This window comes from Vicia villosa, linkage group LG4 (genome assembly GCF_029867415.1).
Source record: "Vicia villosa cultivar HV-30 ecotype Madison, WI linkage group LG4, Vvil1.0, whole genome shotgun sequence".
NCBI lineage: Eukaryota > Viridiplantae > Streptophyta > Magnoliopsida > Fabales > Fabaceae > Vicia > Vicia villosa.
In genome coordinates this window covers 7,807,292-7,822,485 of record NC_081183.1, presented here as the reverse complement: position 1 = coordinate 7,822,485, position 15,194 = coordinate 7,807,292, and the positions used below count along the sequence as shown (strand labels likewise).

Below are 15,194 nucleotides of genomic sequence, written 5' to 3'. Positions count from 1 at the left end.
AGCGGAAAATCATATGTCAACAACAATACAACTCATAATATCATGGCCAAACACGGCGCAATACATCTATCAAGTCTTAGCATAACATAAGGACAAATTTCAACAAGGATAAACACAAGAAGCCAAAACATAAACAAGTATTCCAACGTTCACCGAGTGCTACGTATCAAAGCATTGACACACACCGACTCGAGCTATAGGTACACGATTACTCCGCGTCATTACCTGCACGTTACCAACGGAGGGCAACATTCAAACAGAAAGGGTGAGATATCAATCATTATAAAGAAGCGTATGATAATATTCAAAGCGGAGAAATAATCATCGGTCACCACTTCTCAACATATATCACTTACTACTATTCACATCATTCAACATCTTACCGATAACAATGATATCAATCTCAATTAAGGCATACATAGTCATTTGTCACATAGGCTCAACGAAACAACCATCAAATTGACACAAGATAACACTCATGTTATGCACACGCAAATATTCAAATACGACTCATCATACGACTTTACTTATGCAACTCGAACAATGCAAATGCATGTGGTACCATTGGAGTAAAACTCCCGTCTCAAACAATTGCCATTGGGCCGTCTCAAACATTTGCCATAAGGGCCGTCTCAAACATTTGCCACTAGGGACGTCTCAAACAATGCAATGAATGTGACTCAATGATGCACATTCGCAATCACACTTAACGACATAATCGACTCAAACAGCATAATCTACGTATACGACATAATCAACTTAAACGACATAATCAATTCTGGATATCCAATGTCAACAAAATCCAATTCAAGGAGATTCCAAGAGTTTCCAAAGTTATACAAAGCATATTATACGGCAAGACATCAATTAGGGCTTCACGTAGGTTCAAACGGCACTTAAAAAGGAGTTACGGTTCAAAAGAAACAACATTTCAAAGTTTAGAAAAAGTTCTGCAAAACAGGGTTCGCGGCGCCAACAGGGCTCGCGGCGCGAACTGAGTGAATCAAAAGTTCCCAAGTTTCTGCCAAGCAGTTCGCGGCGCCAACAAGGGTTCGCGGCGCGAATTGAGTGAACCAGAACTTCCAAAGTTTCTGCCAAGGGGTTCGCGGCGCGCACAAGGGTTCGCGGCGCGAACTGGCGATTTTCAGAAAACCCCAAACACAGAAAACAGCATACGAAACCCATCCCAAAACCCCTAAACTCAACCCAATCAAGTTGGAAAACATCAAACATCACAAACAACCACAAAATACATGGTATAAACATAAATACAACACATATTATGGGTCTTATAACATCATAACATCATCAAACATCAATTAAGCACATTTTAAATCATCAAATCAAGCATTTGTTCATAGACCCTAACATCTCTACACACAACTTCTATGGATGCAACATACAATTAAATCTCACCCAAAACATCATCATACATCCCTTTAGCATGAAAGAATTCCACCCTTACCTTAGGTTTGGATTGAAGACAACTCTAGCTTCAATATTGAGATTCCCCTCTTTCTCTTCACTCTACTCTTCTCTTCTTTCACCAAAAACCCCAAAATGAACTTCTAATTTCTATTTCCTCTAAAACCCTTGTTTTAGTTAAACCCATACTATCTTAAATTACTAATGGGCTCTAACTAACACCCCTCACTTACTAATACCAATTTAGGCCCAATAATCAACAACACTTACTATCTTATATTATTTACTAACAATTCCCAAATAAAACAACATAAAATCAATTAAACATATAATTAACACATAATTCACAATTAATTCACATAAATAAATAATTAAAGAAAAACGGTCGTTACAGATACTATGTTATTTATGTCATTAATCAATTTAAGAGGTCGACTTATTCAACAAGATATTTTTTCTTATATCATGATGGAATAAGAAAAAGAGAAAATTATGAAAACTATGAGGGAGTGGAACTTTCTAAGCAATTCAGTGATGTGACATTTTAGATAAAAGGTTGTAATTTTGATGATTTTTGAATCTCGGACATTAATTTTGAACCGGCGTTGCTAATCTCCGGTATGGTGGACCAAAGAGGGGGTGTCTGTATGGCTAACACTTCAACGTTCAAGTCAGTTTAGGGTTCAAAATAATCATAGTGAAAGTGGAGATAAGAGATTGTGGATTTAAAAACTCCATGTAACTATATTTATACTTTAGGTTCAATCAAATAGATGAGATGAATGGGCCTTATTTTATTGGGTCTTTGGCCGACTCAAAATAGTTTCCCTCAAGACTCATTGGCCACTCTGAATGTTAATGGAGTCTTTGATTAGTCGTGGTCAGCCTTCAGAATGACTGCCATGCATCGGTGGGCATGCATTGCTTTGGTTTTGCCAAAGCGTAATGAAGAACATGAGCATTAAATATAGTTTCATCATTGAAATGTTTCGTTGTTTTTCTCTTGACATGTGACCTCCAAGTGAAGGTTCTGGAAATGGTCCACACACATCAGAGTGCACTACTCCCAGAGCATGCTTTGCTCTTGGAGCAACTTCTGATACAAATGGCAATTGGGTTGTTTGCCTTTCATGCATACCTCACATGACTTCTCAGGCTTCACAATCTTTGGAATGCCATGTACAAGCTTCTTAGAACTTAGATGCCCCAGGCTTCTATAGTTCAAGTGCCCCAACCTCTTGCGCCACAGCTTACTATCACCTTCTTAGCCTTCAGCACTCAGACACTCTGTTTCAGCTGTTTCTACATTCACCTTGAATGTTCTGTTGCTTCCTTGTTCAGATTGCATAATCAACTTCTGATTGGAATCATACAACTTCAGGAGATTGTTCTTCATAACAACTGAGAAACCTTTCTCAATGAGTTAACCTACACTCATCAGATTGCTTCTGATTCCAGGAACATACCAAACATCCTTGATCAGAACAGTCTTTCCATTATTCACCTTGACTTTGACATTTCTCATACCTTCTGCATAAAGGTACTTGTCATCAGCACATCTGATCTTTGTCCTCCTTTCAGAGTCAAAGTCTATCAGCCATTGTTTGTTTCCAGTCAAGTAATTTGAACACCCAGTGTCCATATACCACCACTCTGACAAATATCTTTCATCAGACTCTAAAGCCATCAATAGCATAGGTTCATCATCTGAATCACCTCTAGCTATATTTGCTTCTTCTGATTTCCTTTCTTTGTTTTCCAAACAGTCTCTAGCAAAATGGCCAAACTGTTTGCAACAGTAACATTGAACTTTCTTCTTCTCCTTTCCCTTCTGATATTTCTTCTCATCAGAAGTTGAGGCTTCCTTCTGGAATCTATCACCACGTCTATGCTTCTGGTCCTTCTTGACAAAAGAAGCCTTCAGAGCTTGTTCAACTTCTCTCTCAAAAGTTCTCTCAGTTAGACGCAACTCTTGTGCTTCTAGACTACTTTGCAACTCTTCTATTCTCATGGTTTCCATATCTTTAGAATGTTCAATAGATACAATAATATAATCAAATTGAGGAGTAAGTGACCTCAATATCTTCTCTATGATTACTTGTTCAGAAAGGGTTTCTCCACAAGCCTTCATCTCATTAGTGATCAAAATCACTCTAGAGATATACTCAGAAACTTTCTCATTGTTCTTCATGTTGAAATTCTCATATTGCTTTCTCAAGGATTGAAGCTTCACCTTCTTCACTGATACGTCACCACCGCAACATCTGACCAGTATATCCCACGCCTCCTTTGACGTCATAGAATCAACAATCTTCTCAAACACATTCACATCCACACACTGATGGATGAAGAACAACGCCTTTTTATCTCTCTTCCTCGTTTCTCTATGTGTTTCTCTTTGTTCTTCCGTTGCATCCGCTGCAACCGGAACATATCCTTCAGTGACAAGATCTAGAACATCTTGAGCACCAAATAATACACGCATTGGAATCATCCATCTATTCCAGTTTTTACGATCAAGAACTGGAAGTTTGGTAATCAAGTTGCTTCCACTCATCTTCAAACTTGTGCAGAAAAATAAATTTCACTCACACTCACACAGTCTTTCCCAAACCCACAAACAACCAAGAAAAATGTGATTCAACACAACTTTATTTCCCAGAAACAAAATCAATCACATAGTCACACAAACTCACGTTCACTCGTGTTTCCCTGTGTTTGGAACCGGAGCTCTAGATACCAATTGTTGGTGCACAAGAATGAAAGATGATAGCAAAAAGAATAAACAAAAGGAATTACAGCGCAAAAGAATGAGAAAATAAATGTTACTGATGTATTCTATTACTTGTGTGTTGTTAAATGATAGCTACTACAAGACTATTTATACAAAAGAAAATCTTGCCACATAAACCCTAATAGACTAAACTTAGTGAACAAGTTTAAGGTACAAACCGTACAGTACTAAGAAATACTAAAGTACCCTTACTAACTAAATAGCTAAGCTAACAGGACCCAGAAGGTAGAATTTCTGGTCAATACTATCTTCTGAGTAACCTTCAGAAGATCAACCCGCATCAAAACTTCTGATGCTCATCTTCTGAATATGAATTACTCTTCAATAAGTACAATTTAGTATACTATAAATAATAACATTTTAAATAAACTATCAATTTTTATATATGTTTAGAATTGTATAAAATAAAAAACATTAGATTCATTAAATCAATAAACAAACAAATAATTTCTTAATAACATTTAATAAATATTATTCAAAGATAAACAAATAAAATTGTTCATAATTTATATAAGATTTCACATCTCTAACTAATTTTTAGTTAATAATAAAATTATTACACTGTGTTGAACACATTTTTATTAATAAAATATAAGTTTCCTGATTAAATAAAAGACTAATTAAATATCTGACCGACTTACCTATAATATGTGTCATACTCCATCTAACATCATCATCATTATTTGTTACATCAATTTATCCAAAATACCCAATAATACTAACAAACTCAAAAAAAAATAATTGTACCGACAACTACAATTTGAAAATTCAAAACACATTGCCATCAAAATAAATAGAAGAAAGTCCAAAACACAATCAATACAACTAGCCAAAACAAATTAAAAATCCAAAAATACAATATAAATAAACCAACAGTAACCAAATATAATTAAATATCTAAGTGGACCTTCACACATACAATACAACAAGAAGCACCATATTCTCTTTGCATTTTCAAAAAGAAAAAGTGCCCCTTGCATTTTGTAACCAACACGCTTAATCAATATTCAATGTCATGCATTTTGTAAGGACTAGAATAATCCTTTAATTCTTTTTCTTTTTTTCTTTTTCTTTTTAAACTCAATAATTCATATTACCCAATTTCAAAAACAAAACCAATCCAAACCAAACTAACAAACTCAATTTACCCATTCTTCTCCAAACCGAATAAACTTCAAACAATGGCAACGAATGAACACGTTCCAGTAGAATCCGAGCCAAACCCGAACCTAAACCCAAACCAGAACCAAACTCCGACCCCCTCTCCAATCCCCGAAGACACCGACGAACTCAAAAAAGTCTTCAACGGTTTCGACGCCAACCGCGACGGCAAGATCTCCGCCAACGAACTCGAAACCGTTCTCCGAACACTCAGATCCGACGTGCCACAGGAGGAAGAACTCCGCCGCGTGATGGAAGATATAAGCACCGATCACCACGGTTCCATCAACCTATCGGAATTCTCCGCGGTCTGCCGCTCCGACACTTCTGACGGCGGCGGCGGTTCAGCGCTTCGCGATGCTTTCGATCTGTACGATCGCGACAAAAACGGACTTATCTCGACTGAGGAGCTTCATCTGGCGCTGGACCGCCTCGGGATGAAGTGTTCAGTGGAGGAGTGCAGGGAGATGATCAAGTCCGTTGATTCTGACGGTGACGGAAGTGTTGACTTCGATGAGTTCAAGCAGATGATGACGGCGAAGAGCCGCGCCGTTAACGACTCTGTTAATTAGACGTTAAAAGTTTCGAAGTCTTCGTCATGGTTAGAAGTTTCGGTGTATTCGGTAAAAGCTTCCACTGTACTTTTTTTTTTTAACATAAATAAATAATGAGCGAATTGCTCTGAAACTTTATAGTTTTTATAATTTCATGTCATAACAGTATTTCAAATATTAAATTATGTTTTAAATTTTTAATTAGGGGCTAAATTAAATTATGTTTTAATTAGGTGCATGTCTCAATAGTGTAAGAATATTTTACATCACCCTTTTTCTTTTAAGTTAAACACCCTTTTAATTTAAAGTATATTTACTATTTTACTCTTAAAATTATTTAACACTATTAAGTAAAATAATTTTGAGTAAATTTCATTAATTTTTTTTTATTCATTCATAAATTACACAAATAATCAACTACAGAATATTAAATTTTAAGATGATTAAGTGCATGTTTGGATTGACTTCTACAAGTTCTAAAAGTACTTCTAGTCCACTTTAATTTGAAAATTGACTTTTTTTGTTCGGATATTTTTCAAAATCAATTCGCCTTCCATTGGGGTGAGAATAGGCCAGACTAGCTAACATGGGCCTATGGCCTAGTTTACACAGGCCAAAGTTTTTTTCTTAAATAGAAAAAGACCAAAGTTTTTTTATAAGTCTATCAAGCCGGCCTATCTTAATAAACATAGATGGATTTATTTTTTATGTTATATTTTATACTTTATATCAAAATACAAAAGTGAAACTTAGTTATCTTGAAGAACTCACGGAAATAAGTTGAAAGAAATCCTAAGAATAATGTTATAAGGTGTTTTCATAAGTTCTTTCAAACAAATTATCTCATAAAATTAATGTTATTAGGTAAGCTCAAATAAGTTAATGACATCAAACATTTAATCTCATTGTACTTTTGATTCTCTAGTCTATTTAAACATTAATTGAATTCTTAATTTACATATGTTCATGTGGTATAGGCTTTTTAAGTAGGCTAATAAATTAATCACAGACCAAATAATAATTAATCTCATGACTTATATAATCATTATCATTAGAAACTAATATCAATCATTCAATTTCTAAAAGAAAACAACTAAGCGTCATTTGTAGACATGTTATATGCTAATTTAATTTGATTTTAATTTGTTATTTAAAAATTGTTAATTTACTATGGTAACTTAACATAAGGCTCAAAATCACCTATATTACTATACTATCTCAAGCATTAATTGCATATTAAATATTTAATGTTAGATGTTTTTTTTGTGTAAAATATTTTAAGTTTATTATAGAAAAATTGTTAGGCTAGTGTTTATAATTGAACACTAATAATATTATAATTTTTTTATTGTATTATGGAAAATTATTTATCATAGGTAATTTTATTCAAATACTTCTACACTTTTTTTAATATACTCGATCAATTCAAACAAATTCGTAAATTTTTAATCGAGTTGGGCAACGAATTTTATCAAAACTGCGCCAAATCGGCCTGAAACACCTCTAATTATTATTGCATTGCATGCTTCAAGTGAACATTGATGAATTATTCTAAGTTTGTAAACATCTTTCACGAGAATGTTGTATAATCTTAGGCAACAAGCCTTTGATATATCCACACACTCGTTTCTTTCTTTAAAATATTTTTGACGTTCTCTTATTATTTCATTGTTGTATTTCATTCTCTTAGCGCATCTTCAACCACATTTGTTGACTACCTGTAGAAGAAGTCATCAAAAATAGCGAGAATAATGATTAGAGATATCAATACAAAAATATATTCGAAAATGGAGAGAATGTCTACACTAAAGATCCAACTTGCATCCCAATGACGGGAGTACCAATAACCACAACATGCATCCTTTTGTCACTAAAGAAAAACAGAGAAAAGCCAACCACAAGACAAAATAACTCCTTATTCACAGTAGATCAACAATTAAGCACACAAAACTGAAAATAGGTAACATGCAAGCTAAATTGATAAAAAACACATCCAAAAACCCTAACCTAGTTGATAATATAGAAGCAATAAGAAGCTCAGAGACTATCAATTGGATAAGATGTAATATTGATGCAAGCTTAGCGAAGAAAGGCTAGTGGATTTCATAATCATTTTCTAAAACTAAAAAGGTCACATTTTAATGGAAAGCATTGAATCCAAGGAAAGCTTATAAATTATAGAAAGAACCGGTTGAGAAACATTTGTTTTAGATTTACCAAAAGAGAGAACAATGTACTGATCCATTCTCTTGCTAGACATGTAACTGTTACCCTAGGATTTCGACTTACCAATAAATGGGCAACTGGGGCTCAAAATTGGTAATTGGGCCTCAATTTGGTAAAAAGGCCCTAAATTGGTAATTGGGCCTCAATTAAATATCTACATTGCCATTTGGGTCGAAGTGGTTCGACTAAGTAATGCTTAGTAGTCGAAGCTGTTCGACTAGAAAGATTATCAGAGGCTTCAGCGTTCGATCAGAAGTATGCGAAGACTTAAGAATATGGCTGCAGAAACTGAAGTGGAAGTCGAGAAGTATTAGAAGTTAAGAGGCAGTTTTCTGGCAGTTCTTACAGGACGCGTGGAGGTCTCACAATTGAAGATCTTGCATGTCGAAGACACGTGTTGACTGATAACCAGTCGACCGTTAGTAGTAGTTATTTTATTTTTACTATTTAAGCAAGTTCCATAGGAATAGTTAAGGGTCCGCATTTTCTACATAAACACAAGTAAACTCAAATCTCTGTGCAAAAATGAGTAACGAGTGCAACTTTGGAATGTGCGTATGCGTACCAGTTTAATTAATGCAATCATTTTACGTTATATCTCATCTTTCAGTGCACATTTACTGCTTTTTTATTGCTTTGATTTACTTTAAAGCCTTTAATTTCAGTGTTTACTTTTATTTTAAAGTTACTGTTGCATTTAATACAAACCAGATACACATAATATAACAAAATAAAGCAATTAGTCCTGGAGTATTCTAGTTGATTCCGCAAAAGTAACCTTTAAAAAGGAAACTAGCGCTTGTTTATCATTTTTTTGGGTAAACAAATTGGCACACATGGTGGGACCCGTCAATTGCTGTTTGTTTTATATTTGTTAGTATAATAGTTATGTATGATATTAAGAAGTGGTCGGAAATTAACTAACATGGCTGAAGTTAATACAAATAATTCTGATCTTTCTGGAAATCAAGGAGGTGTTCTAACCGGAGCAACACCACAAAATGCCGCAGATTCATCCCCAGTGGGAACAACAAATACTGGTGGATCGACGGCAGCAATAATGGTATCATCACCAACGAATGTACGGTCACTGTTGAATCCATTACGACCGCCGTTTCATGGAATGATACCTCCACCAGGTTTTAACCCTCAGTTTGGAATGCCCACGTCTATGATGCAAGGTTTGCACACAAATCCTTCATTATATTCTGACAGCATAATGGCTACAAGCACATCAAATCCAGGGGGTCGACCTATAGGCATAGGATATAATCACCAGGTTTTACCATCTTTAAGTACTACGTCAATGTTGTCAATTCGACAACAAATGGACGAAAGTAATCATGAAATGGTGAATGCCCTTACTCAACAAATGGGAACTGTTTTTACTCCCATGATAAATAACACGAATCAAAGCTATGAAATATTGGCGGGACAAATGGCTAGAATTGCAGATTTCTTTGGAGCGTCCCCACAACCAAACCTTTCGACTACTCAAGGGTCGAATGTGAGAGGGGTCGAACCTATAGGACAAGGAGATCAAATTGAGCAAGAGATCCCTAGAATAGTACAAAGGCATCAAGATGCTGACCAGGTTCTTAGGAACATCCAGCAAGATGTCAATATTGGACACAATAATATCTCTAATGTAGTTGAACAAATTTTAGTTCAGAATGGAATAAATGTTGGTTTGCATAGACCAAATTTCGTTTCCCCGCTGTCAGAATATGTAAGGCAGACAGAATTGCCTAGGGGGTGGAAAGTCCCAAAATTCACCAAATTTGCTGGTGAGACTGGCGAGTCGACGGTCGAACATATTGCTAGGTTCCAGACAGAGGCTGGAGAAATAGCAAATAATGAAAATCTAAAGATGAAGTATTTTCCAAGTTCTTTAACGAAAAACGCATTTACTTGGTTCACGACCTTATCTCCCCAATCTTTGTTCTCATGGAACCAATTAGAACGATTGTTTCATGAACAATTTTATATGGGACAGTCGAAGATCAGCTTGAAAGAATTGGCTGGAGTTAGGCGAAAGGGTACAGAACCAGTCGATGACTATCTAAACCGTTTTAGGTTACTGAAAGCTAGATGTTTTACACAAATTCCTGAACATGAGTTAGTCGAAATGGCTGCAGGTGGGTTAGATTATTCCATAAGGAAGAAATTAGACACCCAACATTTGAGAGACATGGCACAACTGGCAGATAGAGTACGCCAGGTCGAAAGGCTAAAAGCTGAAAAAGCCAGAGCTAGTAAATATCATAAGAAAGAAAAAATAGCTTATGTTACTACAAGTGAGTTCGACTCTAATAGCGACAGTGAATACGAAGAGGGAGAGGTCAACGTGGCTGAATTAAAGCCAGGACCACCATATATCTGTAAATTGCTTAAACCTTCAAAAGATAAAAATCTGGTTGAAAGTAAGAATGAAAAATTTTCTAGTAAAACGTATTCATTTGATATAACAAAATGTGATGAAATATTTGATTTGTTGGTTTCTGATGGGCAAATCATAGTACCCCCGGGACTTAAAAATCCTCCTCTTGAACAAAAGAAAAAAAGAGGATTTTGTAAATTTCATAATTTCTTGGGTCATAAAACTTCTCAATGTGTCCTTTTCAGGGATTTAGTGCAAAAAGCTTTGAAAGAAGGAAGGTTACAGTTTGGAGAAAAGCCAAAGTCATCAATGCAAGTTGATACTGATCCTTTGCAAGTCGAAGAGGCTCACTATACTGAGCTTGCTGATGTGATGATGGTCGAGACTACTGATGGTTTCGTTAGAAAGCAAAACGGCGCTACTGATGGCAAAGTTTTGAACATGGTTTATCCTGAACCAAAAGAGAGTCTTTTGAAATTCCTTGAGAGATGCCACAATAACAACTCTCAAGTTGGATTATGCCCAAGGTGTGATGCTGTTTTCAACGTCGATGCTGCAAACAAAGTGAGGTTCGACCCTCGTCGAGGCAAGAATCGTCAATTCATGTATACAGGAGAAAACAGTGGTCGAAGGGATGGAGAATACAAGAAGATGTTTGAAAAACCAAGGACTTTCCGTCCTAAGACGGATGTCCCTGAAGACAAATGGGTGAAACCCATTAACTTCAGAGGTAAACACCCAAAATGGCAAATTCAAGGCGATGGAACCAATGCTGAACGTTCTTGGACTGATAGTGGATCTAAAAGAAAAGATTACATATCTCCAAACTACAAAGGAAAGAACCCCATGACTCGAACGCAGTGGAGACGTTACCAAAGAAGCCACTAGAATGGACAAGAAGGTTCGAAAATGGTGCAGGCAGGATTTTCTCACTATCAGTCAAAACCTTTTCACAGGAAGTTGACTGAAGAATAGGCTAAAATAGCAAATGAAAGATTAGCTGCTGGGATGATCCTAGGAAAGAAACTCATCAAAGAACTAGTTGATGATGATGCCCCGGCTCTCAATACAGGGAAAGAGCCTGAATATTCTCCACTGTCGGACGAAGAGGTTGACGACAACTTTGACATAGAGTCAGATGAGTTGCTAATCGACTGTGGAATTGTCTCTGTACTTCCAGCAGAGTTCGACAGAGTATCTGAGGTATCTGAGAACGAAGACGATTTTCTTCCTGACGAGAATGTGGAAGAAACACCTGTCTGTTACTATGTAATGGGAAAAGGGGTAGTAGAAGAGCAAAAGGCTGTGTTTGAGAGGCCAGGTTGAGGAATGATGTATCATTTGAAGCCTTTATTCATAAGGGCGAAAGTGGATGGTGTTCCAATAAACAAAGTGTTTGTCGATGGTGGGGCTGCTGTAAACTTAATGCCCTATTCTTCACTTCAGAAAGTGGGAAAGTCTGATAAAGACTTAAGACCCCATAATATGGTACTGTCGAATTATGAGGGCAAGACAAGTGGAATACTTGGAGTAATTCAAGTAAAACTAGTTGTTGGTTCGTCTGTCAGGTCAATCGTCTTCATGGTGATTGCATCGCAGGAAAATTTTAAACTGCTGTTGGGTCGAGAATGGATCCATGGTATTGGGGCAGTTCCTTCCACCTTACATCAGCGTGTGGCCATTTGGAGGTCAGATGGTATAGTGGAGATTATTGAAGCTGACCAAAGTTATTACAAAACTGAAAGTGGTCGCAGACACTTCGACCAACATTTGGCAAATGTAGCTCCTTGCTACAAAGCAGAAGATGTATATCCTTCTGATGAAAGTGTGTCTAAGTATCTGAACTTAGACCCAAATTATGGTTTCATTTGGAATAAAGAAGATCCTAATGAACCATTGAACCATGAAAGTCCTCCAGAGCAGAGGACAACAATCAAAGACGATGACCACTGAGTCAGAATACCTGGCTCAAATAACGGCCTATTTGGCCGAAAACAAAGAAAAAGCGGCTTTAGAAGCCGAACTAGAGAAAAATATGACGATTGAGGCCATGATAGTAAAAAATGAAAACGATCAAGAAGTCGATCACCAAGTCGAACGACTTGACGGGATATACGATGAAGAACCTTTAGGTTTCGAAATGGATCCATCAGGATCGGTAAAAAGGATGCAAGCTCAAGATCCTCTTGAGGAAATTGACTTAGGTGATGGAGTCATTAAAAGGCCTACTTATGTAAGTACAAGGCTTACAAGTGACCTAAAGACCAAGTTGATTCGACTTTTGAAAGAATACAAAGATTGTTTTGCATGGGATTACAATGAAATGCCTGGTTTAAGTCGACATGTGGTGGAACATCGACTACCACTAAACCCAGGGAAGAAACCTATCAAGAAGCTTCCTAGAAGATTTGCGCCAGAGGTTATGGAAAAAATCAAAATAGAAATTGAGAGATTGCTGAAAAGCAAGTTTATTTGAACTGCGAGGGGATTTCCTAGGCTTCGTGGTTCACAAAAAAGGCATTGAGATAAACCAAAATAAGACGAAAGCAATCTTGGAGCTAAAGGCGCCATAAACAAAGAAACAACTCCAGTCATTGTTGGGGAAGATTAATTTCTTGAGGAGATTCATCTCAAATCTAAGTGGCAAAACGAAGATATTTTCGCCACTTGTGAAACTCAAGAACCAAGATCAATTCAAATGGGAACAAGAACATCAACAGGCATTCGACCAAATAAAAGCTTATTTAATTAAGCCTCCTATTTTGTTACCCCCCAATAGGACAAAAAGTATGAAGTTATACATAGCCGCACCAGGCTCGACAATTGGGAGTATGTTGGCCCAAGAAGATGATAATGGCGTCGAAAGAGCCATATATTATCTAAGTCGAACCCTAGTAGATGCTGAAACTAGGTATAATGATATTGAAAAATTATGCTTATGCTTGTACTTCTCATGTAATAAACTTAAGCAATATATAAAGCCTGTTGATGTGTATGTGTCTTCTCATTTTGATATTATTAAACATATGTTGTCTAAACCAATTTTGCATAGTCGAATTGGTAAGTGGGCCTTAGCGCTAACTGAATTTTCCTTGACATATGTCCCTTTAAAAGCTATGAAAGGACAAGTTGTGGCTGATTTTATAGTCGACCATGGATTAGTCGAATTGTCTATAAATCAAGTCGAACGAACTAACTGGAAACTGTTTTTTGACGGTTCTAGTCACAAAAATGGATCAGGCATTGGAGTCTTGATTATTTCTCCCAAAGGACTTCCAACAAAGTTCCATTATAAAATGAAAGAAGTATGCTCTAACAATGAGGTCGAATATGAAGCCTTGATAACTGGTTTGAAGGCCCTAATAGATTTAGGGGCAAAACGAGTTGAGATTCGAGGTGATTCTGAGCTAATAATTCGACAAATCAAAAAAGAGTATAAATGCATCAAAGAAAATCTAATAATGTATTATGCAATTGTGATACGCTTATTAGAAAAATTCGAACATGTTGAGATCTTGCATGTACCAAGATCTAACAATTGCATTGCCAATGAATTGGCACAAATTGCTTCTGGGTATAGAGTTTCTAAAGACAAGTTAGAAGATATGGTCGAGATCAAGAATAAATAAACCCATGAAGTATTAGACAAGTTAGGTCAATTGTCGACGTCAAAATTTGAGGGGGTAGGTGATAATGTTGAAAGTAAAGTTGAAAGTAAAGATTTGTATGCCTTGGAAATTTTTGCCATCGACAATATGACTGATGCTGATTGGAGAAACCCATTGGTCCAATACCTAAATAATCCAGTCGGAGGAACTGATCGAAAGATTAAATATAGAGCTCTAAACTATGTGATATTAGGAAATGATTTATACAAGAAAACAGCCGAGGGTGTATTGTTGAAATGCCTAAGTGAAGCTGAAGCATATTTGGCTGTGTCAGAAGTTCATAGTGGTGTTTGTGGAGCTCATCAATCAGGCCATAAGATGAAGTGGTTGTTGTTTAGACAAGGTTTATATTGGCCAACAATGATAAAAGATTGTATTGAATATGCAAGAGGATGCCAAGAATGCCAGAAATTTTCAGGCATTCAACATGTTCCAGCCAGTGAATTGCATGCCATTGTCAAACCTTGGCCTTTTAGAGGATGGGCTTTGGATTTAATAGGAGAAATCAAACCTGCATCTTCTAAGCAACAAAGATTCATTTTAGTAGGAATAGATTATTTTACTAAATGGATAGAGGCAATCCCACTAGTTAATGCTGATCAAGAAGCAGTGATCAGTTTCATACAAAAACACATTATCTACAGATATGGGATTCCAGAAACTATTACTACTGATCAAGGATCAATTTTTGTTGGTCGAAAGATGCAAGCTTTTGCAGCAGAGACAGGATTTAAATTGCTAACATCCACTCCGTATTATGCTCAGGCTAATGGTCAGGTCGAGGTTGCTAATAAAGTGATTATAAATTTGATAAAGAAGCATGTGGGGAAAAAGCCAAGAAATTGGCATCAAACGCTCGACCAAATTCTTTGAAGTCGAAAGAGAGCCTCCACAGGATTAGTCTTCTTCAAGTCCAGAATTTCTTCCTGACTAAGAGAACTGTTGGAATTAGTATCATCAGCAATAGAATGTGGTCTTGACTGAGA

The 15,194-nt window shown here is 36.4% G+C and overlaps 1 protein-coding gene across 1 annotated transcript; it reads left to right on the top strand.

The window, feature by feature from the left end:
• The first annotated feature begins 5,273 nt into the window (after nucleotides 1-5,273).
• LOC131598759 (probable calcium-binding protein CML27) lies at nucleotides 5,274-6,135 on the top strand. Its single transcript, XM_058871331.1, has one exon. The coding sequence runs from the start codon at nucleotides 5,401-5,403 to the stop codon at nucleotides 5,950-5,952; it is 552 nt and encodes a 183-aa protein (XP_058727314.1). The 5' UTR covers nucleotides 5,274-5,400; the 3' UTR covers nucleotides 5,953-6,135.
• Nucleotides 6,136-15,194: the final 9,059 nt, after the last annotated feature.

What these genes read in the sequence shown, in the direction of transcription:
- LOC131598759 (XM_058871331.1), top strand. Translation starts at nt 5,401, where the DNA reads ATGGCAACGAATGAACACGTTCCAGTAGAATCCGAGCCAAACCCGAAC.